The sequence below is a fragment of a genome (genome assembly GCF_019968955.1).
Source record: "MAG: Porospora cf. gigantea A chromosome Unknown PgA_NODE_369_length_20449_cov_480.507, whole genome shotgun sequence".
NCBI classification, from domain to species: domain Eukaryota; phylum Apicomplexa; class Conoidasida; order Eugregarinorida; family Porosporidae; genus Porospora; species Porospora cf. gigantea A.
In genome coordinates, this window is record NW_027151650.1 from 1 (window position 1) to 20,449 (window position 20,449).

Genomic DNA, 20,449 nt, shown 5'->3' on the forward strand with positions numbered 1-20,449 from the left:
ATTTCTGCTTAGGAGATGTCGTTCGGGCTCACCCTTGCATGTCGTCCTCGTCATCAAGGGCCATGGTATCAATTGAGGGTGTGGCAGAGTCCAGAGCCTCCAACGTATCCGCCTTAGTGCGCTGAAATAGCAACTCCAGAGGGTGCGACGCCGCGTTACGCGGAGAGCCCAGGGGATCCGTCTCCTTCTCTGAGCCCTGGTCGTAGGTTCCAGGATTTTTGGGAGTCACGTCAACGCATTCCTGAGAAAGCCATCGAAGTACCGCGCCTCTAGAGTCAAGAACTGCGAACTTGTACTGTACATGTGTTCTTGGCTCCACATAGACTGGTCTACTAGAATGCCAAAGCGGATAGACATCCGAGGAAGTGGTCAACTTCAGAGCCGCTGGAGGATTCCATTCTCCCAACTCCGCGATATTGCCAACGACCACGACTTGCTCACCAAAGCTAGTCGTGACCTCGGTGCTGAACAGCAGAGTGCAACACGTAGAAGGGTTACGTTTGCTCATGACAAAATGGAGTATAACCGACTAGAGGTAGACTGAGACACGTCAGAGCGAGCAGAACGCCGCAGGAGATACCTGGCCGTTGCTTGATTGCAGCGGCCTGCGACATACGCGTGAGGGATCCCTCTGTAGCCTCTTGAAAATCAACGAAATCTTGATGACTGTGCTCTCGACAATCTTGGACGCCTTAAGGGCGGTGATCTACTGGCTGGGGGTGGCGCTTTCGCGGCTCTTCTTACCGCGGTAGGCGCGAGGTCGGAACGCACACAGACACGTACTCCCACGCAGCAGAGGGTTTGTCCTAGCAGTCTCAACAGGAGTGCCTACAGACGTTATCCAACGTCTGCGAGAACTTGAGTCGTCTGTTCAGCTGGAGATTGAATCGTCTGAACGGCCACTGAGCCTCTTCCAGACCCGGCCAATGGTGGTGTTACTTTTTAATGAGGAGACCGTGCTGGTTCTTAACAGTCATCTAATGACTGATGCCTCCACAATGCTATTTCTGCTGCAAGAAGCCATCGATGCTCGTGCCCGCCAGATCGACGCGGAGCCTGCGGCGCCCTTAACGCCGGTGGAGCAGACTCGTGTCCTTAGACAAGAACAGGACACGGAGCTAGAGAAGGCTTTGTTGGTGGACAGGCAACGCCATGCAGCTGTCAAAGCTCAAAAGGCGCTTGCTCAACAGCGAGTTCAGAGGAAAGAGTCACAAGAAGCGATGGAACGCTTTGAAAAGCAGCTGACACTGGAGAGTCGCGCGGAATCTCGAGGCGCGATGCACAGGTCGATTAAGCATTTTCTGGGCACCCGAGTCGATGCAACGGTTCGCATTGCCTGCAGGCATGGTAGCACTCGGGTAGTGCAGTCGTTCTTGGAAACGGACGTGCTTACAGACGTCCTTAAGTGGATCGAGTCGAGTCCGGAGTTAGATCTCCCTTTGGTTTACAAGCTGCACTGTCCAGTTTGGAAGGACACTATCACGATCAGCAGCACTGAGCACACCAACGGACACGGAGACACACTGGTTGCCTTAGACATGACGCCTTCGGCGGTCATCTCGGTGCTTCCGCTATGATCTCCAAACTATGTCGACCTCGTCCGTCCGGTATCGTTGACAGAACGTAGTATCTCCGAACGGCGTCTCCTGACCACACCGGTGGCCAAGAATGCCCGCGTATGCTATCATTGCCCCATTGTCTACACAGTATCTGTGATCCATAGCGCCTAGAACTGCGCCTCTGTCGCTACACATCTGTCGCATCATCTCTTGCAGTCGGAGGTTGCATCCCACGCCGCCGACGAGCAGTACCGCGTCCGACTGTGTCAAAGCCATGGCTCGCTCTGTAGTTTCGACGAGCATCCCAAAGATGGTTTCCTGGGCGGCAAAGCACAGATCTTCAGCGGCGGCACCCTCCTTTTTATAGGATTCCAGTTTGGTGAGTATGCCCGAAAACGACATGTCCATTCCTTTCGTAGTGTAGGGGAGCTCTAAGAGGCGCGTCCCTTTACGCGCCACCTGTTCCACATGGAGCCCCGGAGCAGGGTCGTTTGGAAGACTCAGAAGGCGCGCTAGGCGATCGATGCAGTTCCCCACCGCCATATCAAGCGTCTCGCCAAAGATGCAGTACTTCTGGCCGCTATAGGCAATGACTTGCGTGTTCCCCCCAGAAACGTAGAGAATAGTTGGGTTATCAAGCCCAGTAACGCACCTCCCCATCTCGATATGCGCCACGCAATGGTTAACCCCAATCACTGGCTTCTGCCACAGCCGGGAGAGGGTTCGAGCGGCCACTGAGCCAACCGCCAGCGGAGCGCCCATGCCGGGGCCTCTGGTATACGCGATAAGGTCAATGTCAGCTGGGGACATCTGCGCTTCCTTGAGGGCTCGGCTGATCAAAGAAACCACATGCGTCCTATGGTGCGCCGCTGTCTCCTTGGGTAAAAAACCGGCCCCCGGCGGACCGCAGTAGGTTTCCCGGGGGTTACTGAGGACCGTCCCGTCGGAATTTACGATACCAACGCCTATTTTGTTGGCAGACCCCTCTATGCCAAGACAAATTACCATCTAATGGCGCTTTTCACATTCTACTCTATGGATTGCCACGTTTAGCAGACTCAGCCTCACTTAGAAATGGCACTGGCTCTCCGTCCAGCACAAGAGCGTGTTTTCCGAGATCCAGCACCATGTGGTAGCGTTTCATGAGGTCCAGCCCAAGCAAAAAATCGAGATCGCCTTCGATAACTGAGAAGGACACTTGTAGGTGCTTTGAGCCGAGTTGCAGGTCACACAAGTGAATTCTGCCCACGATCTTACCGATACCGACACCAGTGGCGACTCCCTGGTATTGCCGGTCGATGAGGTCCTCCAGCCCATTTTCTAGGGCAAACCTTTGAGACAGCAGTGAAATCTGCGCTCCGCTGTCGATGAACGCGACTACAGGCTTCTTGTTGAGCTTGCAATGCACGTAAAGCATTGACACAGAGGTGTAGAGTTCTGGCATGTACTCCATAGCCATTGCGCGTTGCTCGGCCACCTTGTTCCTGTTGATGTGGGCCAAGATCACGCGTTGCGACTCGGACGTATCGGGGTTTTGATGGGCCTCCCTCAGAGCCCAGTCGTCGTCGAAGGCAGCGTGCAGATCCGCAACCATTTTCGCTTTCAGAGCGTCCCGCACAGCCTCCTTCCCGTTCTCGAGTGCTCGCGCGATCCCAGGCTCCGTCATGCGAAGACTGGTTAGAGTGTTGGGATTCGCAGCCGCTCTAGCCAGTAGAGTCTCTGTCTCCTCATCGAACATGGTAGTTTGGGGCAGCCCCCGCCGCCCAGCAATGATGGCCAGTTGCGATGCAACGAACTCATCTCGCTGCGCTGACTTCGACGAAGGGGCAGCAGCTGGCCGAGCCCGCCGCAGCAGCACGAGGTCCTTGTCCTCCACGCCAGCTAGCTCCAAAGTCGTGCACATGGACACCTTTTGGTTTTTGTAGTAGAACTGGTAAGCTTCCTCGGAGTTGAGCTGCAGGTCACAAGCACATATGTCTTTCAAAAGGTCGAAGGTGAATTGGCTGTCCGCCTCCACCATACACGAGGTCCCGTTGTCTGTGGGTGGGGCTTCCTAGGGCTCACCTGGCCGAACGACGTTAAGTCTGATCATTTTGAAATAGTGAAATCTGCTACTGCTGTGTCTTCTTGGTTTCATTAGAGGTGGGCTGCCCCACTTTTAACAGATGCCAGCCCCACATCAAACTGCTTATTCACTTAATTGACTAACGTAATGGGGGTTGAAGTGGCGGTGATATTCGTTCCCGCTGTTGTAGCTATGGGCTACGCGTGCTACGAAAGCAGGAGGCTCCAGAATATGAAGGTGCTACCTGATGGCGTGGATATCTTGCCTATTGGAGAGCTCCGCGCATGCCAAACGAATCAGGAGAACGACGACGACCAGGACGAGGAGGCATGCCACCTCCGGTCTCTACGCGAGATGGCCACCCTGTCGAAGCTCATCAGCGACGGGGCGATGGCCTTCCTCCACACGGAGTACTACCATATCGCGATGTTCTCCGTTGTATTCGCTGCTATCATCGCATCTGTTGTCAATGCACTGACCGCCGCTGCCTTCATCGTTGGCTCGGTGACGTCGATTGCGTCTGGTTGGATCGGAATGCGCGTTGCTGTAGACACCAATGTCCGCACCGCCAAGGAGGCAATTTCGAGTTTGGAGGCTGCTTTCACAACTTCTCTACGTGCCGGGAGCATCATGGGCTTCTCGCTTGTGGGTCTAGGCATCTTCAACCTCGCAGCACTCATCTGCGTCATGGGAATGTTTGAGTCCGACAAGGTCAAGCTATTTGAGGCCGTCGCTGGGTATGGCCTGGGCGGATCCTCCATCGCACTGTTCGCTCGAGTTGGAGGCGGAATTTACACCAAGGCAGCTGATGTCGGCGCTGATCTAAGCGGCAAGAACGAGTACGGTCTCTCTGAGGATGATCCCCGCAACCCGGCATGCATCGCTGACAATGTTGGCGACAACGTTGGGGATGTCGCTGGTATGGGGGCAGATCTATTTGGGTCACTCGCGGAATCCATCTGTGCCGCCCTAGTAATTGCGGCGAGCTCATACCAGCCGCTGGGCGGCGTGGCTGGCCTGGCGGACTCTGATTCGGGCCTGCTCTTCCCTCTGATCGTTGCCTCATCTGGCATAATCGTCGCCATCGCGACACTAGGCTATGTGTCCCGGTTCTGCCCTGTGAAGGATGTGGAGGACGTCGAAAAGACGCTGAAGCAAATCTTGACCATTAGCACAGCGTTTCAGACACCGGTGGTGATGGCACTCGCTTGGCTCTTCCTACCCACTACATTCGCTTTGGACAATTTTGGTCTAACGACGTGGTGGGCGGCTGGTGTCTGCATTCTGCTGGGGCTCTGGTCTGGTCTTGTCATTGGTTACGTTACTGAGTTCTACACGTCTCACAACTACTTCCCAGTGCGTGAAATCTCACAGACTCAAGTCGTATCTGCAGCAACTGGGATCATTTATGGGCTGGCTCTGGGCTATTTGTCCTGCGTGATCCCGGTATTTTGCATCGCGGCCTCCGTGACCGTGAGCCATACTCTGGCTGGAATGTACGGCGTGTCTCTGGCCGCACTTGGTATGCTGGGCACACTGTCCCTTTCGCTTACCATTGACGCTTTCGGTCCCATTGCCGATAACGCCGGCGGGTTGGCTGAGATGGCCGAGCTGGGCCCCCATGTACGTTATCGCACTGACGCGCTGGACGCCGCTGGAAATACTACTGCTGCTATTGGAAAGGGCTTCGCCATTGGATCTGCGGCGCTGGTTTCCTTGGCTCTTTTCGGGGCCTTCACCGTACGGGCCAATGTAACTAAGGTCGACGTCCTGGAGCCTTGGACGTTCTCCGGACTGCTGATTGGTGCACTGCTGCCTTACGCCTTCAGCGCCATGACCATGAAGAGCGTTGGAGTCGCTGCAACAGACATGGTAAAGGAGTGCATGAGGCAGTTCCCAGATATCATCGCTGGGAAGATGGAGCCTCAATACACCTCTTGCATCAAAATTTCGACCGATGCGGCCATCAAGGAGATGCGGTGGCCAGGGGCAATCGTTCTTCTGTCGCCGCTGGCTATGGGATTTGTCATGGGTAAGAACGCCACGGCTGGCCTGCTGGCAGGGTGTCTCGTCTCTGGCGTCCAAATGGCCATAAGTGCTTCCAATAGCGGCGGGGCCTGGGACAACGCGAAGAAGTACATCGAGACTGGCGCGCTTGGCGCCGACTGCGCTAAGGGCTCTGCAGCCCACAAGAACGCGGTTACAGGCGACACCGTCGGCGACCCTCTGAAGGATACATCAGGCCCGTCTCTCAACATCTTGATCAAGTTGTCGGCCATTGTCTCCCTCGTTTTCGGAGCCCAGATTGACTCGTGGTCTAATGCAACCGGAGGACCTTTCTGGATATGAGGTGTTGATATGTTAAATGAAGCTGAAGGCACTTTCGGAGCTGAAACGCTAATGTGTTTAAGTTTTGATGAACTATAAATAACGAGAGTCAGCCAAGGGAGTTGCGTACGGAGGTCAGAAGCGCCTCTGAACCAGAAGCGCCTCTGAACCAGAAGCGCCTCTGAACCAGCAATCAGTAGGCCACAGAATCACACTAACCTTGATGGCCCCTGTGTCAAATTGATTGATCCGAAAGGGAGTCGCCATCAACTATACGGCTGATAGACAACCGAGGTTCGCGTCGCTTCTCCGCCAGCTCAACCAGCCGAGCTAGCAGCAAATCCCAGGCTGGAACCTTGCGTTTCTTTGGGGCGTTGTAAAGGGCGTCAAAAGCTGCTCGGTCTTCTTCTTGCGCGAATCGCTTTCGCTGTCTCGTAGCCCGAACGCGTCTCGCCTGCTCAAACACCGAGGAGTCCGAGTGAGCTGAGGAGGCGGACGGGACTTTAGGGGGAACCAATGCTTCTGGGGTGGTAACGGAAGTCGGACTGCGCATACAACAAGGAATGAAATATTTTAAAATTAAATAATTGTCGTGATTCTTTTCATTTCAACTGAAATATACAAGGCGAGTGATTGCCCGTGCCAGGGGCGTAGCTGCCTCCTGAGAGGGCTTCCAGATGCGCATGGATGACGTTAGTTTGTGAGGAAGCCCACTGAACAAAATCGGAGTCTGTTTGACCATGAACTTCGGGCAACCACGACAGCACTTCCCGTCCAGCCTCCGCAGTAGTCATCTCAGGCTGTCGCGACTGAACACTTTTCCTCAGCGTGAAGAACAGGAGCTGCCTTTTAAGTCTCCAGAAGAAGAACTCCCTAGACGCAACCCAAGGCACCTCGCGGAGGATTACCTTCTTGGCAAGCATCCTATGTGGGGTGTCATGCAGATCCACAAATGCCGTAGCCGCTTGCTTGTAGACAGGGAGAAGTTCTTCCAACCTCACACTCCACGACTTTCGGAGATCTTCCTTCTCCGCGCAAGTGAGGCCTGGACTGCATGAACAGCTGACCTGTAGCTCACCGTTCAAGTGCTTCGCGCAGCTCTATACATCCGCTGTCAAGCCGAGATATCATGGACTCTAAAGTTTTCCGTTTGCATTTGATCTCCACGAGGCCATTGCTTTCTAGGATCCCGCCTCTACCCGTCTCGTCGGAATACATCTCCATTACGTCCGGGTTGAGTCTGGAGTCGAACACCACCCATGCCCCCCCCCGCAGCTCACTCTTCGCGGGTATGTATATAAACACGGGTTGCTTGTAGTCCACCAGAGCACCAACGATGTCGGAGCCATGCTTTAGCACCTCGCCGTACATATCAGTGAGACCTCCTGAAAAGCCTCTCCAGTTGGCTAACACGACCAGCGGGAGCTCCTCCTTTTCGAAGTCCCGAATAGCTTGTGCCACCTTTTGGGCGCTGTCGGGGTAAAGTACCTGTCCGGCGCGTCGTGCCTCCCTCTCCGTGGTGTCGTCCAGAGCGGGATCGGCTGGAGTGATGGTGGTGGTGATGCGTGTTTCGGAGGTGATGATGCCCACAGGAATGCCTCCGAGCCTCCCCCTGCCCGCGATAGTCGATGTGGCCCAGTGTGCCATGGTTTCCATGAACGAACCGCGATCAAGCAGACCTCCCAACCACGCTCCATCGGCGTCCAGCCCCCCAGTCAGCAGCAGGCGCGGGTCGCTGCTGTTGCTGCTTGGGTAGTAGCGTACGGCTCTGGAAGGGATGTCGTGGAGGCAGGTATAGACTGGAAGAGGCCCTCCCACGTAGGCTGGGACGAATGATAGCCACCTGAGCGCCTGCAGGCACCCGTCGAGATCGGTGTCCACAACCAGGTGGGCCACACCATTCCGCGACATGACGTCCACCCCACCGAGCTGGTCGTTGGAGGTGTAAGCGTCACGGCCACAGACGCGGTTAAGCGCCTGGTACCCTGTCAACAGAATTGGCGCGCCTGACGTCTTCTGGATGACTCGCTGCCCCAATCGCGCTAAGTAGGCTCCAATGCCGACGGACCTTCCGGAAACGAAGGTAAGCAGGAAGCCTGCTCTGTAGTCCTTAACCATGGATGCCGCAATGCAGGCCGAACCCGCGAGGTTTTCGACCCCTATTCCGTCTTTGGCACCGACGACGCAGGTGAGGCGGTGACAGAGACCGCGTTCGGGGTCGAGGTACTCAGTCGACTGCACAGAGTCGGGTTGCTGGTTGCATAGCGACGCTTGTCTCACCTTTAGAGACTGGAAGTCGTCGTCGGTGAGAAAGAGGTACTTAAAGCCTCTTTGCGGCACTTGGGGGTCGAACCAAGCAATCTGAACCTTGGCCAGAATTTCATCTGCAAGTCCCAGCCTTGCACCGCTGTTAGCGGCGACGTAGATCCTAGGTATTCCTTTAGACCTGGCGTACCGGGACACCTCAGCAAACAGGTGATCTTCTTTCAGGCCGAAGGAACCGCCTTGAAATGTGATGTCATTAGCCACAACCACCAGCGCACGGCCATCAGGAGCCTCAGGAGTCTTCACCAAGAGCTTAAACCCGACCATGCCTACCGAGTTGAGGCCTGGCTCGCGCTTGACCTCAGTCAAGTCGCCCGCCGGCGAGAGCACCAGCTCGGTCCAGTAGAAACACCCGGCTGGAATTAGGCTGGCGACGGAGGATTCGTCGGAGCCGAGAGCAGCCAACTGCGCTTTCCACAGGGCGATTACAGCGTTCTCGAAGAGCGAGATGAAATCGTAGACATATGTGGTGCCCAGCCCCTTCGCAACACCCCGCTTTAGTTCGACTGCCGACAGGTCTGCCCTCGGTCCCCGCGCAGGCACCTCGATGTGGAAGGAGAGCTCCTGCTTCGCTTTTATCAGGCGAGCAGTCAGCACCTCATCCGGCCCGGATGGAGGCTTAACGGGCTCTCCTGTGATGGGATTTGTCATCTCGACGCACTTGGTGACTCTGGCTTCGGTTAGGGTCGTATAGTACAGTCTCACAGGTGCCGAGCAGTCTGAGGAAAAAAGAACTCGTACCTCAACGCTATCAACTCCGACCCGCGAGAATCGAAGTCCGAACCGCGGAATGCAATCCGTCACCTCTGATTCGACTTGTGCCTGAGAAACACGAGCCGTCCAAACCGTAATCTGAATGGTTCTGCTGGAGTGTGTGGAGGAAGCACTCCGAGTGTCCCCCGTCTGAGGGACCCTCCATCGGGGGGTCCACGCGGCGTCCTGGTCGCTGCTGATTTCCATCGCATTGAGAACGTCGTTCAGGAGCTGCTCGATGCCGTCGTCGTAGTCAGAAAACGCTTTCCAAAAATACCGAGGCTCGACCCCTTGAGAAAAAACGTAAACGCTGCGATCAGAGGACGGAAGTCGTGTCAGGGAACTGGTCTTGGGACTGCCGGCATGCTCCACCATCCGCGATAGTTCTAAGAGTGGCACCCTCCAGGGGGCTACCCACTGGATCAAGTCACTCAGACTCGACATCGTTGAGGTGTGGAACCGAAGTTGTGGCATATCCGTTGAGGACTCCAACCAAGCGACCGTCACCGCCTCACAGGCCACGCGGGAGATATGCTCATTCAAATGATCAATCAAGGCACTGACGTCCTCTGGGGACTGCACGCACACAAGCGCGAGGTCGAAGGCGTCGCCGAGATGGTCCAGCGAGAACTCTGCAGCGGATCCTGGCAATCAATGAAGAGCGAAACCAAGAGAGACACAAAAGTCGGGGATATCCCTCACCGTATGCTAGCAGCAGCGTTTTCTGTCGCGGGACGGAAACTTCTCTAAAGCCAATAATCCTGAAGCGGGTTAAAAAAGGTCACAGATAGGTTTAAATAATAGGACTGATTATGAGATAAGCCTCACATTTTGTCAAATCTTTGTGAGATGCTCTTTGGCCTCTCCGTCTGGGTTACCTGCGATGATCTTGCCTCAGAGAGCTGAAGCAGGTCGTGTTCCCACGACACTGCCAGGGTCACGGATCCGGATAGCAGGTTTACCGGCGCGACGGCACTGGGCGCCAGACTGTAGTGCGGATAGCAGACCCCCTACCCTGCGTAGTGTCGCCGTACGAAGGCCTCGCATGCTCGAAGCGCCGTCGGCAGCGATTCTCCACACAAAAGTTCGAAGAGACACTCGACCGGTGCGGTCTTAAGTGTGGACTGGACGCGGTCTATGGTCGAGGCAGGCGTGCCATGGTGCGGACTGAGGCACAGGAAGCTGCGGGACCCCAGAGGGAGGCGCGACAGGGCCAAGCGAATCTCGGTCATGGTGCTCTGGAATGGAAGGCGAGGCTGTTTGGTGAGCAGCAATTGTTGGGCCATTACCGCTACTGAGTGTAAGTCGGAATCATTCAGTCTCGACAGGTCCTTAAGTGGTGCTGTCAGAAAAGGAATCAGCTGGCGCCATTCAGAGGACGCAAGTCGTTGCAGAACACACATAACTATGCGTTTCCTGTGTGACGTTTGCTGGCTCATGCGCGCTAGGTCGAGAAGTTCGTTTGGGCTCTTGGTGCTTCGGAGCACCAGGCAACACCTGACGTAGTCAGAGTGGGGCAACGAGAGCTGTCCGTTCAGGAATGCAGTCAAGACCTCCACAACTGCATCGACCACGACACTCCTTGTTGTAGAATAATGCTGACCGTAGTGTCGGAGAATATCGTAGAAGCGGTCAGTCAGCATGGGGTCTTTTACTGTGTCCAGCAATGGATCTAGTTTTTCCGTCAAGGAGACGAGAAGCTCGCCATGTAGGGGCTCATTGAGTTCGACACCGTCAGTTGAAAACTCCTTCCAGCCACGGTCAATGATTTCTCTGACCGCCTGGTCATGCAACCCACATTCCTGCAGTAGCTCTCGCAAACACGCAAACGGAAGTCGCAGGTCGGTGCTCGCCGCGAAGAAACGGGCAACGGCCGCTTCGAGCTGTTCAGTAGGTAGGTCGCAGTAACCACCCAGAAGCAGCATGAGGTGCGCTCGCGACCGAGTGCTTTCGATTACCAAGTCGTGGGGCGTTTCCACAGTTGGAGTTGACTCTTCGAGCACCTCGCGCGTCAGAGGTAGAGGAGCTACGATGTCGTCCTCATCCAACTCCAGCACCCCCAGCAGGGCGTTCGCGGGGAATATGGACCCTTCCAATACCATATGTCGCACCTTACCAGAGTGTTGCAAGGGCAGTTCCACGTACATCTTCATCACCTCGATTTCCGCGAACGGTTGGTGCTTCTCGCCTCGGTCACCATCGCGAATCAACCATCTGACAAGATTGCCGTCCATGGGACTGACAATCTTTCTCGGATCCACGTTTTCAGTAAAGCATCGGGTCATTGAACGGACTTCAACCTGAATGACGCCTTCCGACCCAGCATGGATACACGCTTCGAACCGCTCGTAAGAGTCAAGCCTACGGATGCAGTAGCACATGTCCAACCCCACAGACCGAAACTCGAATGTGGAGCAGGTGCCGTTTATCTCCAGAAGGATGAGACCGGGGCCCACAGAATAACACTGAAACCGATACCGCTCCTCGCCATCTTGAAACCCTATGGCACAGGCTAGAAGCAGCGTGGGCGGCAGTTGGCCTTGGCTCACCTTTGTCGTGAAGTTTTCCGCACTCAGCCGAAAAGCTTGATGTGATTTGTACAGCGCAGCTGCCACTGGGAGCCGAAAGTCACGCGGGTCAGTGGGAGGCGTGAAGCTCTCCTCTAGCCATGTAGTATGAACATCGTTGTCCTTGAAGGCCTTCGAGCTCAAAATCTTCAGAAGGACGTCTCTGTTGTACGAGATCGCCCCCTGCACGACTAGGCCCTGCAGTCCCTCGGCCAGCCGCTGGCGAGCCACCTCCCTAGTGGGGCCTCGGGAAAATACGTGCCCGAACTGGGAGTCCATGTGCTGTTGTATTCTCCCCTGCGATTTCACGCTGAAGTATCCCCAGACATCGCTCATGGGAGAGAAGTTTACCTCAAACACTGGCCCTGTTGTAGGCCTGAATGTGGTGTCTTCGGACGTGATTCGAGCTGAAATAACATGTGGGACGGCATGAGCCTCGGAATTCGCGGGAGTGGAGTGCTTCTCAGCGGCTGCGCTCTTACGGATCAACATGTCGTTCACGTCATCGATTTCAACCAGCCTATAACCCAGCGCAACCTTAACCTGCGCCGCAGTGAGGTTGACACTGTAGGCACCTTCAGTGACAGTGTGCTCCACCTGCAGTCTTGAGTTTACCTCAAGGAAGTAGTAACAGTCAGAGGCCATATCGAACAAGAACTCCACCGTACCAGCATTCGTATAGCCCACAGCGGAGCACAGACGAATCGCGTCCTGCTCCAGCTTGGCCAGCGTTCGCGCGGGCACCGCGATCGCCGGTCCCTCCTCAATGATCTTTTGACACCGGCGCTGGACTGAGCAGTCCCGCGTGCCCACTGCGATGACGTGGCCGAAGTTATCGGCAAGGACCTGCACCTCGACGTGCTTACAGTTCAGCATGAGCCTCATACAAAAGATTTCGCTGCCCGGTAGCTCGGCAACAACCTGGAGGTAAGCCTCAGCCGCCTGAGCCCGACACAACACTTTGCGGATGCCGCGGCCACCCCCGCCGGCCGACGCCTTCATGACGCAAGGATAGCCCACGTCGTCGGCGCAGGTCACCGCCTCTGCGGGGCAATGAATGCAGGCTCGGCGGACGTCGTCCTCGCTGGGGGCACACCCAGAGATGGTAACGTCATTACCGGACCAGGCTATACAGGGGACTCCCATGGACTGTGCCACGATGGTCGACCTGATCTTGTCACCCAGGAGTCTCATCGCCTCCGCCGCAGGGCCTATCCACGTGATGCCTGGCTGCTCCCGACTGAGCAGCAGGGGTAGCTCACAGTTCTCGCTCGCGTGGCCCCAGCCGGGCCACAGGGCATCGCAGCGGCTGTGCCCCGCTACATCCACCAGACGCGTCACGCTCGCAAAGTTTTGGATACTGGGTCCCTTCGGCAACTCAACCATGAGATCAGCCAACTTCAGGTACTCAGCGTTGCCGGTGACGTCATCATCAGTTGCGACTACCGCGAAAGTAGTCTGAGGGAATGCAGTTTTGAGGGACCTGAGTGAAACATAAGGAGGTGATTCACTTGAGGGCCTTGAGAGCAGCAAGCCCATTATTAGCAATCAGGATGCGCTGGAAGCATCGTGACATTGAATAGTTTTTTGTGTTTTTTGAAGCGCCACTTGAAAAAGATGTTGAGTTAGCCAACAAGCAATACCTAGGACGACCTTGAAATACCACGACTCTCAATGTCTTTTTATTTATCTCTAGACCACCCAATGTAAGATTATCTCTTGACCTGTGGTTTCACTAGAACGCAGATTGGGACAGTAGGAGTCTCGTTGATCCATTCATGCGCGTCACTAATTAGATGACGAGGCATTTGGCTACCTTGTCAGAGTTACCATTGCCATTGACGCGCGCTTAATTGTGTCCGAATTCACCTTGACAAACAGCGCATTGGGCAGAAATCACCTTTCATATAAACGTCTCAACGTTTGCGAAAAGCTTGGATTCCTTTTGTCCACTGCAATTCTGAAAAGGTTGTTAGCATAAAACGCCATACAGGGCCGCAACGGCTTCAGCGATTCCGAAGGTATCACGTCAACATGTCGCAGCGGCCGCCTCACAGCGAAATACAAACCTTCAGAGCCATTCCTTTTTCCTAAGTTCTGCGGTCTATGTGAGAGACATCCTCAGATGGGGAGTTTGGCTGGGACATCTGTTGTGCGATTTCATTGGATGATACTTTCAACGGCCAGCGCCAACGCCTTTCCAAAGCCAGAACTACTTCAAGCTATTAAAAAGCCCCAAAATATTTCGTTGGTGCACAGCGGAGAACATACCGAAGGCGCAAGGGACCAAGTAGACAGCAACTGCACTCACAACTATCTGATGGAAAAACATCGTTATCAGATTTTACCGTGAATGGTTACGTCAGCGCTGACTCAAGCGCTTTATGAGGTTGAATGCTCAGAGCCCGTTCCTGTGCAGCCACTACGACCGCTGGGTCTTTGGCCGCGTCGTCTGGAATCCCGGCATCTGGATTGTGGCCGCTTCCCACCGCGTAGTTCTGGGCAGGTTCAGTATGCGCAGGTCGTCGTCCTCGCACGGCGCCGTAGCGAGGTTCGAACGCCTGGCCGTCGTCCTTGCAGAACACGACTTGAGCTCTGGGGACTCCTGGCTCGAAGCGGAGTGAAAATGACTGGCAGTTGCTGTACCGCGCGCATCGGTTGGCGATCAATGCCACCGGCTCATTGGATTGAAAGTGCTCTAGAGACTCCCCACACTCGAAGCTGACGTTGGCTTCCAAGCTGAAGCCGCTGGCTTGTACTGATTACGGTGGCTAGATACTGCTCACTTTTAGTGATGTCTACAGCAGTTGTCCAGTCGTCATCCTCCTTCCCATCCAGCCAAGAAGCCCCGCGGCACAATACAGCTTCCTTCTCTGTGGACTTCGGGTTGCTGTTTCCCAGCAGGATTTCACTCACATTGATAAGAACTCACATGAGGGGTCTTCGCGGCAGAGCCTCTCTGCACCTTCCAGAGTGAAGGTGGTTGTAGAAACCTGAAGAAAATCATCTCCTGTGCAGCTGGCTGCCCTCTGGGGCAGGATCTACTGTTCACTTCCAGGGTGGTGTCTCACTAAGAACCCGAATTCGTTATCTGCCACAGCGAGCGGAAGTATGAAGCTGAGGAGATTCATCGCAAACAGGCAATTTAGCCGGCATGTTCAAGAAACGCCACGGCCGCCCAGTACGCAAACCCGCAGAAGTCGAGGAGGAGCCGGACATCGCGGTATCCTTTGAAGATCGCAAGGCGCTGGCCTTTCTTAAAAGGAAACCTAGGGGTGTCGCGCTCGCAGAGTTAACCCAAGCAGAGGACGCCAGGAAGCAGAGCAGCGATGACGAGTACCCCGTAAAGGGAGGAGTATCATTTGGAGGAGAGGTGGTGGCAGAAAGAGGTCTGGAAGAATTCCTCCAACGGCATTTGGAGCCGGAGAAAACCCAGAAGTCGGAGTCCGCCCCAGTGGCGCTTCCTGAGGAGACGCATCTATTCGAAGTCCCCGCCGACTTGCAAATTCCGGACACGGAGATAGAGCGCGAGGTGCACAGCATCGACTGGTACTCCGGTTTGGCCGACGTTCCTCTAACGGTCCAGGACAAGCTGAAGGCTGTTGAGGAGACAGAAAAAGTGAAGAGACGTATGCTGGGCATGGAGAAGAAGCATGTCGTGTGGAAGCACGAACCCTACAATGTCGATTACTGGGAGAGCAGTCAACGGGGCGGACGCGACGAGTTCTGGTCCGAACTGGAGAAAGCCAGAGAGGAGCGCGACTACGACCAGTTCATTCAGGACGAACGTGGTGACGACGGTGACATCGTACCTGAGGGCTTCTTTCGGCGAAAGAAGCGGCGCAAACCGGATAGAATGTACAACTTTGAGACCGCCCTCCCCGGCGCGGACTCGCTTAGAGATGCGTTCGGAGCGAGGTTTTCCTCTCACGGGTGAGAAGTGTGAATTGTCACATTTCTGCTTGCCATGCCCCATCATTCACCCTTGCCAAACGCAGCTGCTGGCCCCGCTCCTGCCACGGACCCAAGGCGGATACCCACACTGAATCCTTTTGACAACGACGCCTGGAAACGGTCCACCAAGTCTCGAGACCTTCCCGACGTCCCTCGAATCGTACGGATTCATATGCATGGTGACGCCATCTAATACTCTTGTCGAATTCTAGTCTTCATTGGGCTCGTCGTCTTTAAAAGCTTCAGAGAGAATGTCGAGGAAAGCCGCGACCTTGTCCTTATGACTGTGCTTCGTTATGTTGCTCTCGTCGACGCCGAATTGACGCAGCACGAAACCCATCTTATCATTGCGAATTAGATGCTCCAGTAGATCGAGAGCGCTACCCATCTCCGAGGACCTCAAAGCTTCCTCAAGGTCCTCCGTAGATTGGTAATTCTCAGGCAGGAGTCGGGCTATCTCAGCGACAGCCGCCTTGTTGGTCATCAGACGACGTCGAAGGTCGACAGTGAGAGCACTGCGCAGGCTCACAGCCTTCACCGCGCACAGCGCGTGATTAATGGCTAGGTGCTCCGCAGGCATTCGTGCAGGGTCCACCAGAATCCGGCGGTGGATTTCTTCTAGCCTTTCTAGGTCTTTGGCGGGGTCCGATTCCTGCAAGTAGATCAGATCATATGCGTCCTTGTTGTCCTTGATGGCGTCAGCCCCGTAAACCTCCATCTCGACCGGCACCACGATGAACACACGTCCAGTGGTGCAGGCCTTGATCCGCACGAGATAGGCGCCTTCGGCGTAGATGTTACCCACTTCATCGTCTTTGCGCTCAGTCGGGTGAGCTGTCTGCAATATGCACGCCAAGCCTTCACGCCGCGAGAACTCCAGCCACCCAGGACTGGTAACGGGAGTCACCACTCCGTCAACGCTCCACACGCAATGGTTGCCACGGTACCTTACTGGCGTCATGTCATCTGCCAGAGTCTCAGGCATATTCTGTAAATCAATGTGGTCATTACGAACTACGAAACAGCGCTTCTCCGCGAGAGCGGAGTCGGTTTAGAGACTCGACTGGAGCCAGGTCGCTGCTTTCTAGGGTTTGGCGCTGTCGATCTATTGCGCGGTGAGATAGCTTCTGCGCCAAGTCGTCCGGCTTCTTCGACCTTCTGTCACGCTCGAACAGCATGCAGCCGTCCTTGTAGACATCTTGCAAGTAGGACCAGAGCTCGTCCTCGTAATCGGGAAACGCTGTCAAGCGGCTTGGAGTTGCCTTCGGCTTGGGTCTGGGTTTAGGTACTGGTTTCTTCGCCGCCCCAACAAACATGCACGACATCAAAGACCGACTAACGGAGCTGGCACAGAAGGCCAATTCTCCAGGGGGATTCGCTGCCAGTTGGGCGGTCAGCATCCGCAAGCTCGCCTGGTCTATCATCCAGAGCTCCCCCGCCGGCGGCATGTGGCTTTTCAATACCGACACCTGCTGTCGTTGTGCCGTCTCCTCAGAATACGCGGTAACCACGGCAGAGTGTTGAGACAGGAAAGGCCCCAAAACTGTCGGTGGCCAACCCGTGCCGACGGTTGTCTTGATCAGCGGAATCAGATGCCGCAATGCTTGCATGATTCTCCTGGAGTCCGTTCCGAAAACTTTTGCCACGTCTGTCAACAGGACACACCTTTCATTGGAGACGGCCACAACCCTAACGGAGACTTGGTGCTTGGCTTTGGCCTGGCGGGGTCCGTCAGGGTCGTGCTTCAATCGGACCTTCTCAGACCAACGAGGCACTGTCACAGGGACGACGCCGAGTAGCAGCCCAGGAGGCGCTGGAGCGTAGTTTCGGTACGTTGACGTTTTCAGAGTAGGTGTAGTCTTCTGAAGGATGCTGACCAGCTCCAGATGGCGCTCGTCCATCGGTCTTATTTCCGACGAACGCTTGGCCTGACAAAGGCCCAGCACGGCACAGTAAGTGGCGTGAAACGCCGACCAAAATGATGCCGTCTGGCTAGTCCAGCGGCCTGTGCTTTTGATTTCTTTAGAGAGCAAATAGCATCTACCGAGGTCTAAGGCTTGCTGCACCCAGCAGCCCTCCTGGGTGTCCAAATCAGGAGCCCCGAATAACCTTAGTGCCTGCATGACCTCCCCCACGAGATCAACCTCCTCCAGGCGCACAGCTTCTGATAGGGCATGCCGGAGGAAGGAGTGCTCCTCCTGCAGCTCAGCGGAACTCAGTCGGAACTCGCCCCATCCAGACACCACGAAAATGATGTGCGTTACAAGATACCCCTGGAGAATGTAGTCCTCGCGGCCCAACTCCAAACAGGAGCCGTAGGGCCTTACACCTGTAATATTAGTAAGGACCGAGCCCACGTCAAGCGGAAAGGGAATGGCCGCCTTGTGGAAGACGTCGCTCCAGACGAGCATGTCTGTGGCCTTGGAGTAGTCCAACCCCCGCAGCTCGGCGTGAGGAAAGGGAAAACCGCAGACAGGACACTGGCTGAGGCTCTTCTTCTTCGGAAAGGACGACCGGCAGTTCGGGCATGCTGACTCGGGCATCACCACTTCGGTGTCGCGCATCTCCAGCACATCGAGGAGGTCTGTGTCTGGGGCCAGTACCACCCACCGAAACGCTCGGTGCACTGCTGCAAAAACCTGTGGGTGGTCTTGGCCCTTTCAGTGAAGGGCCCGTGAAGCGCCGCCTCCGAAAGATAGGCTTCGACGACGCCAAGGACTACCTGAGGGTCGCTTGCCACCTTGTCCACTGCGGCTTGAGTCATCGATTTGTACTCGCGCTGGAAGGCAGCAAACCAGGTGTCCAGGACCTTTGCTGCCATGTGTTCGCAGGAGTCTCGAACTACGGTGGCGTCTGCAAAGGCTATTATGTTGCATGATAACCACGTGATCTCCGACGCGAAATGGATGAAGTTGTCAACATCATCGAGGTCGTCCACACGTCCACCAATCCTCAAACACAGCTGTCCGAGGAAGCTAGTGCCTCGGAGGCAGGCTTCCTGCGAGCGGATGGCTAAGCAATACCTCCGAGTGTATCCCTCGGTGTGCACGAGCCTGATGTCGGCTAGAACCCGCTTTGTGTGACTAACCAGATCCACGTGGCCCGAGACCTCGTTGTTTGCATCGAACAGCGGCACCTCTCTCAGAGGAACGGGGGTCTGTTGTAGGTAGCGAGTCACATTGAACGTATGGGACCGCCATGAGGCGTGATGGGGGGTCGCCTCGAGAGCAGGGTATAAAAGGCACTTGGGGCATGACCAGGGTTCATCCTCGGCGACGCTCGGTACGCACGTCGCCGGAAGTTTAGGCAGTCTGGCAACACAGACTTCATGGTATACCTTGACGCAGCTGTCGCAGCATACAAGGGAGCCGCCGGTGCCGCAAAGCGCACAAAAGAAGCTGTGCGCGTCTCGCCCACCATGGATGGCGCCTGGCTCGGATTGCTTGCGCTTTACGACCGACCTGTGGATTGCAGTTTTTTGTCTTTTAGCTGGTGGATCAGGCTTCTTCAGACGGCCTGGTTTCTTGTCCCCGCTGCTGCTGAGTTCGCTGGAGGACTCGGAATACACGGCTGCTTCTTGCGAGTCGTCCGAGCTGGGATTACTCATCGGTGCGTGTAATTTAAATAGTTAACCAATGGGGTTGTGTATGTCTGGGATCTCGCAGCGCCTCCAGCGAGAGTCGCAGTGTTGGCGGCCATAGGATCGGGACAAAACGGCGGCTATCTCTCCTTTTGTGGGAGAAATTTGCTCAGACCAAGTTTCTAGGAGGGACTGTCTAGGATGGTTGCTTATCGCTTAACTGGTTATGTTGTACCATGAATTCGAACACTTGGTGGCCAGACCAGCTCGATTGAGGATGCTAGCTTTTTCTTCTGACCTGTACGGTTGGACCTGGTGCTGGCAGAAGTTAGGGAAGCACAGTAGTCGTCCCTCCACCGTTTGGACAGCACACAGTCGCTGACTCAGTGGTCCTTCGTTACACCCAACACTTCTGGGTTACCTTGCTTTGGCTTGCTCATGCCGATTCTCAAGGCCAGTTCAGACTCGGTGATATTCTCTGAAGCGGTTAAATAGCTCGTACAAGTCGCCAAAGTGAGCCGGGTGCAGGTTATTGATGTACGAGGTGAAGGTTGACGAGCCTTGTGGCGTCACGTACACACCATATGGGAGTCATTGGAATTTTTCAGACATGTAATAGTTGAGAGCACTCGTTACGGTGCCGGAATCACCTGGCACTCAGACGCATTCATGATTTCCTGGTAGGAGAGCATCTGATCTTCTGGAACGAAACGTGACCTTCCACAGACGATAGGGAAGAGCGAGGATGCATGAGATCTAGCACCTGATTGTCACTTATGGAGTGCCAGTCCTTCTGATCATTCGGGACGGTCTCCAGGCGTTTCAGTCCAGAGGACAATTTAAGCCGGAGGTCATCAGAGACCACGTTATCCGCTAGGAAGACCCCCTCCACGGCTGAGATCTGGGCCTCCTTGAGGGCCTACTCATCAATGGCGTACTGTATCTCAATTTCAGTCAAGCGTTGTCTCTGAGCTTCTTCTTTCCACTTTGTGGTGATTGTATCATCAAATACCTTGGTCGCCCAGTCAGGTTTACAGCGAATACCCATCATCAACCCCATAATGGCCTGCTCTCTCAGTGTCTTGGGAGGCCTACCAGTCTCGTAGTCACCACAAACAAACGCGTCCTCTGCAACGCCTTTCAAGTCACCATTCCTTTCACTCAGAATTGTTGTTTCGAGTCGAAAATGACCATTATCCAGGTGTTCACGCGATCGGGGACAAAACGGCGGCTATCTCTCCTTTTGTGTGAGTAGTTTGCTTAGACCAAGTTTCTAGGAGGGATTGTCTAGGATGATTGCTTATCTCCTAACTGGTTC

The 20,449-nt window shown here is 55.1% G+C and overlaps 9 protein-coding genes across 15 annotated transcripts; 3 read left to right on the plus strand and 6 right to left on the minus strand.

The window, feature by feature from the left end:
- Positions 1–28: 28 nt before the first annotated feature.
- On the minus strand, positions 29–508 carry KVP18_002846 (uncharacterized protein; the record flags this gene model as incomplete). Of its 2 annotated transcripts, none has more annotated exons than XM_067954102.1 (1): positions 29–508. In XM_067954102.1, the coding sequence occupies one exon, from the start codon at positions 506–508 to the stop codon at positions 29–31; it is 480 nt and encodes a 159-aa protein (XP_067809281.1). The 2 variants fall into 2 exon arrangements, with proteins under 2 accessions (XP_067809281.1, XP_067809280.1); XM_067954101.1 differs by having other exon boundaries at positions 33–508.
- A 154-nt stretch (positions 509–662) lies between these two features.
- KVP18_002842 (uncharacterized protein) lies at positions 663–1,577 on the plus strand (the record flags this gene model as incomplete). 2 transcript variants are annotated; one of them, XM_067954093.1, is made up of 2 exons in its annotated part: positions 663–748; positions 776–1,577. In XM_067954093.1, 2 exons carry the CDS (start codon positions 663–665, stop codon positions 1,575–1,577), a joined length of 888 nt encoding a protein of 295 aa, XP_067809272.1. The 2 variants fall into 2 exon arrangements, with proteins under 2 accessions (XP_067809272.1, XP_067809273.1); XM_067954094.1 differs by lacking the exon at positions 663–748 and having other exon boundaries at positions 927–1,577.
- Positions 1,578–1,699: 122 nt separating this feature from the next.
- On the minus strand, positions 1,700–3,651 carry KVP18_002845 (uncharacterized protein; the record flags this gene model as incomplete). Of its 2 annotated transcripts, XM_067954099.1 has the most annotated exons (4): positions 1,700–1,710; positions 1,751–2,545; positions 2,628–3,596; positions 3,624–3,651. In XM_067954099.1, the coding sequence occupies 4 exons, from the start codon at positions 3,649–3,651 to the stop codon at positions 1,700–1,702; spliced, it is 1,803 nt and encodes a 600-aa protein (XP_067809278.1). The 2 variants fall into 2 exon arrangements, with proteins under 2 accessions (XP_067809278.1, XP_067809279.1); XM_067954100.1 differs by lacking the exons at positions 1,700–1,710; positions 1,751–2,545; positions 3,624–3,651 and having other exon boundaries at positions 2,593–3,579.
- A 120-nt stretch (positions 3,652–3,771) lies between these two features.
- On the plus strand, positions 3,772–5,973 carry KVP18_002847 (uncharacterized protein; the record flags this gene model as incomplete). Its single annotated transcript, XM_067954105.1, has 1 exon — positions 3,772–5,973. One exon carries the CDS (start codon positions 3,772–3,774, stop codon positions 5,971–5,973), a length of 2,202 nt encoding a protein of 733 aa, XP_067809282.1.
- A 214-nt stretch (positions 5,974–6,187) lies between these two features.
- Positions 6,188–6,505, minus strand: KVP18_002844 (uncharacterized protein; the record flags this gene model as incomplete). Its single annotated transcript, XM_067954098.1, has 1 exon — positions 6,188–6,505. The coding sequence occupies one exon, from the start codon at positions 6,503–6,505 to the stop codon at positions 6,188–6,190; it is 318 nt and encodes a 105-aa protein (XP_067809277.1).
- A 49-nt stretch (positions 6,506–6,554) lies between these two features.
- On the minus strand, positions 6,555–13,173 carry KVP18_002843 (uncharacterized protein; the record flags this gene model as incomplete). Of its 3 annotated transcripts, XM_067954095.1 has the most annotated exons (7): positions 6,555–7,002; positions 7,031–8,205; positions 8,233–9,674; positions 9,733–9,791; positions 9,859–10,017; positions 10,045–13,080; positions 13,109–13,173. In XM_067954095.1, 7 exons carry the CDS (start codon positions 13,171–13,173, stop codon positions 6,555–6,557), a joined length of 6,384 nt encoding a protein of 2,127 aa, XP_067809274.1. The 3 variants fall into 3 exon arrangements, with proteins under 3 accessions (XP_067809274.1, XP_067809276.1, XP_067809275.1); XM_067954097.1 differs by lacking the exons at positions 6,555–7,002; positions 9,733–9,791; positions 9,859–10,017; positions 10,045–13,080; positions 13,109–13,173 and having other exon boundaries at positions 7,027–9,474; XM_067954096.1 differs by lacking the exons at positions 6,555–7,002; positions 7,031–8,205; positions 8,233–9,674; positions 9,733–9,791; positions 9,859–10,017 and having other exon boundaries at positions 10,041–13,136.
- Positions 13,174–14,751: 1,578 nt separating this feature from the next.
- Positions 14,752–15,534, plus strand: KVP18_002850 (uncharacterized protein; the record flags this gene model as incomplete). The annotated part of the gene is made up of 1 exon (XM_067954109.1): positions 14,752–15,534. One exon carries the CDS (start codon positions 14,752–14,754, stop codon positions 15,532–15,534), a length of 783 nt encoding a protein of 260 aa, XP_067809286.1.
- A 225-nt stretch (positions 15,535–15,759) lies between these two features.
- KVP18_002849 (uncharacterized protein) lies at positions 15,760–16,536 on the minus strand (the record flags this gene model as incomplete). The annotated part of the gene is made up of 1 exon (XM_067954108.1): positions 15,760–16,536. One exon carries the CDS (start codon positions 16,534–16,536, stop codon positions 15,760–15,762), a length of 777 nt encoding a protein of 258 aa, XP_067809285.1.
- A 22-nt stretch (positions 16,537–16,558) lies between these two features.
- Positions 16,559–19,158, minus strand: KVP18_002848 (uncharacterized protein; the record flags this gene model as incomplete). 2 transcript variants are annotated; one of them, XM_067954107.1, is made up of 2 exons in its annotated part: positions 16,559–18,135; positions 18,162–19,158. In XM_067954107.1, the coding sequence occupies 2 exons, from the start codon at positions 19,156–19,158 to the stop codon at positions 16,559–16,561; spliced, it is 2,574 nt and encodes an 857-aa protein (XP_067809284.1). The 2 variants fall into 2 exon arrangements, with proteins under 2 accessions (XP_067809284.1, XP_067809283.1); XM_067954106.1 differs by having other exon boundaries at positions 16,559–18,141.
- Positions 19,159–20,449: the final 1,291 nt, after the last annotated feature.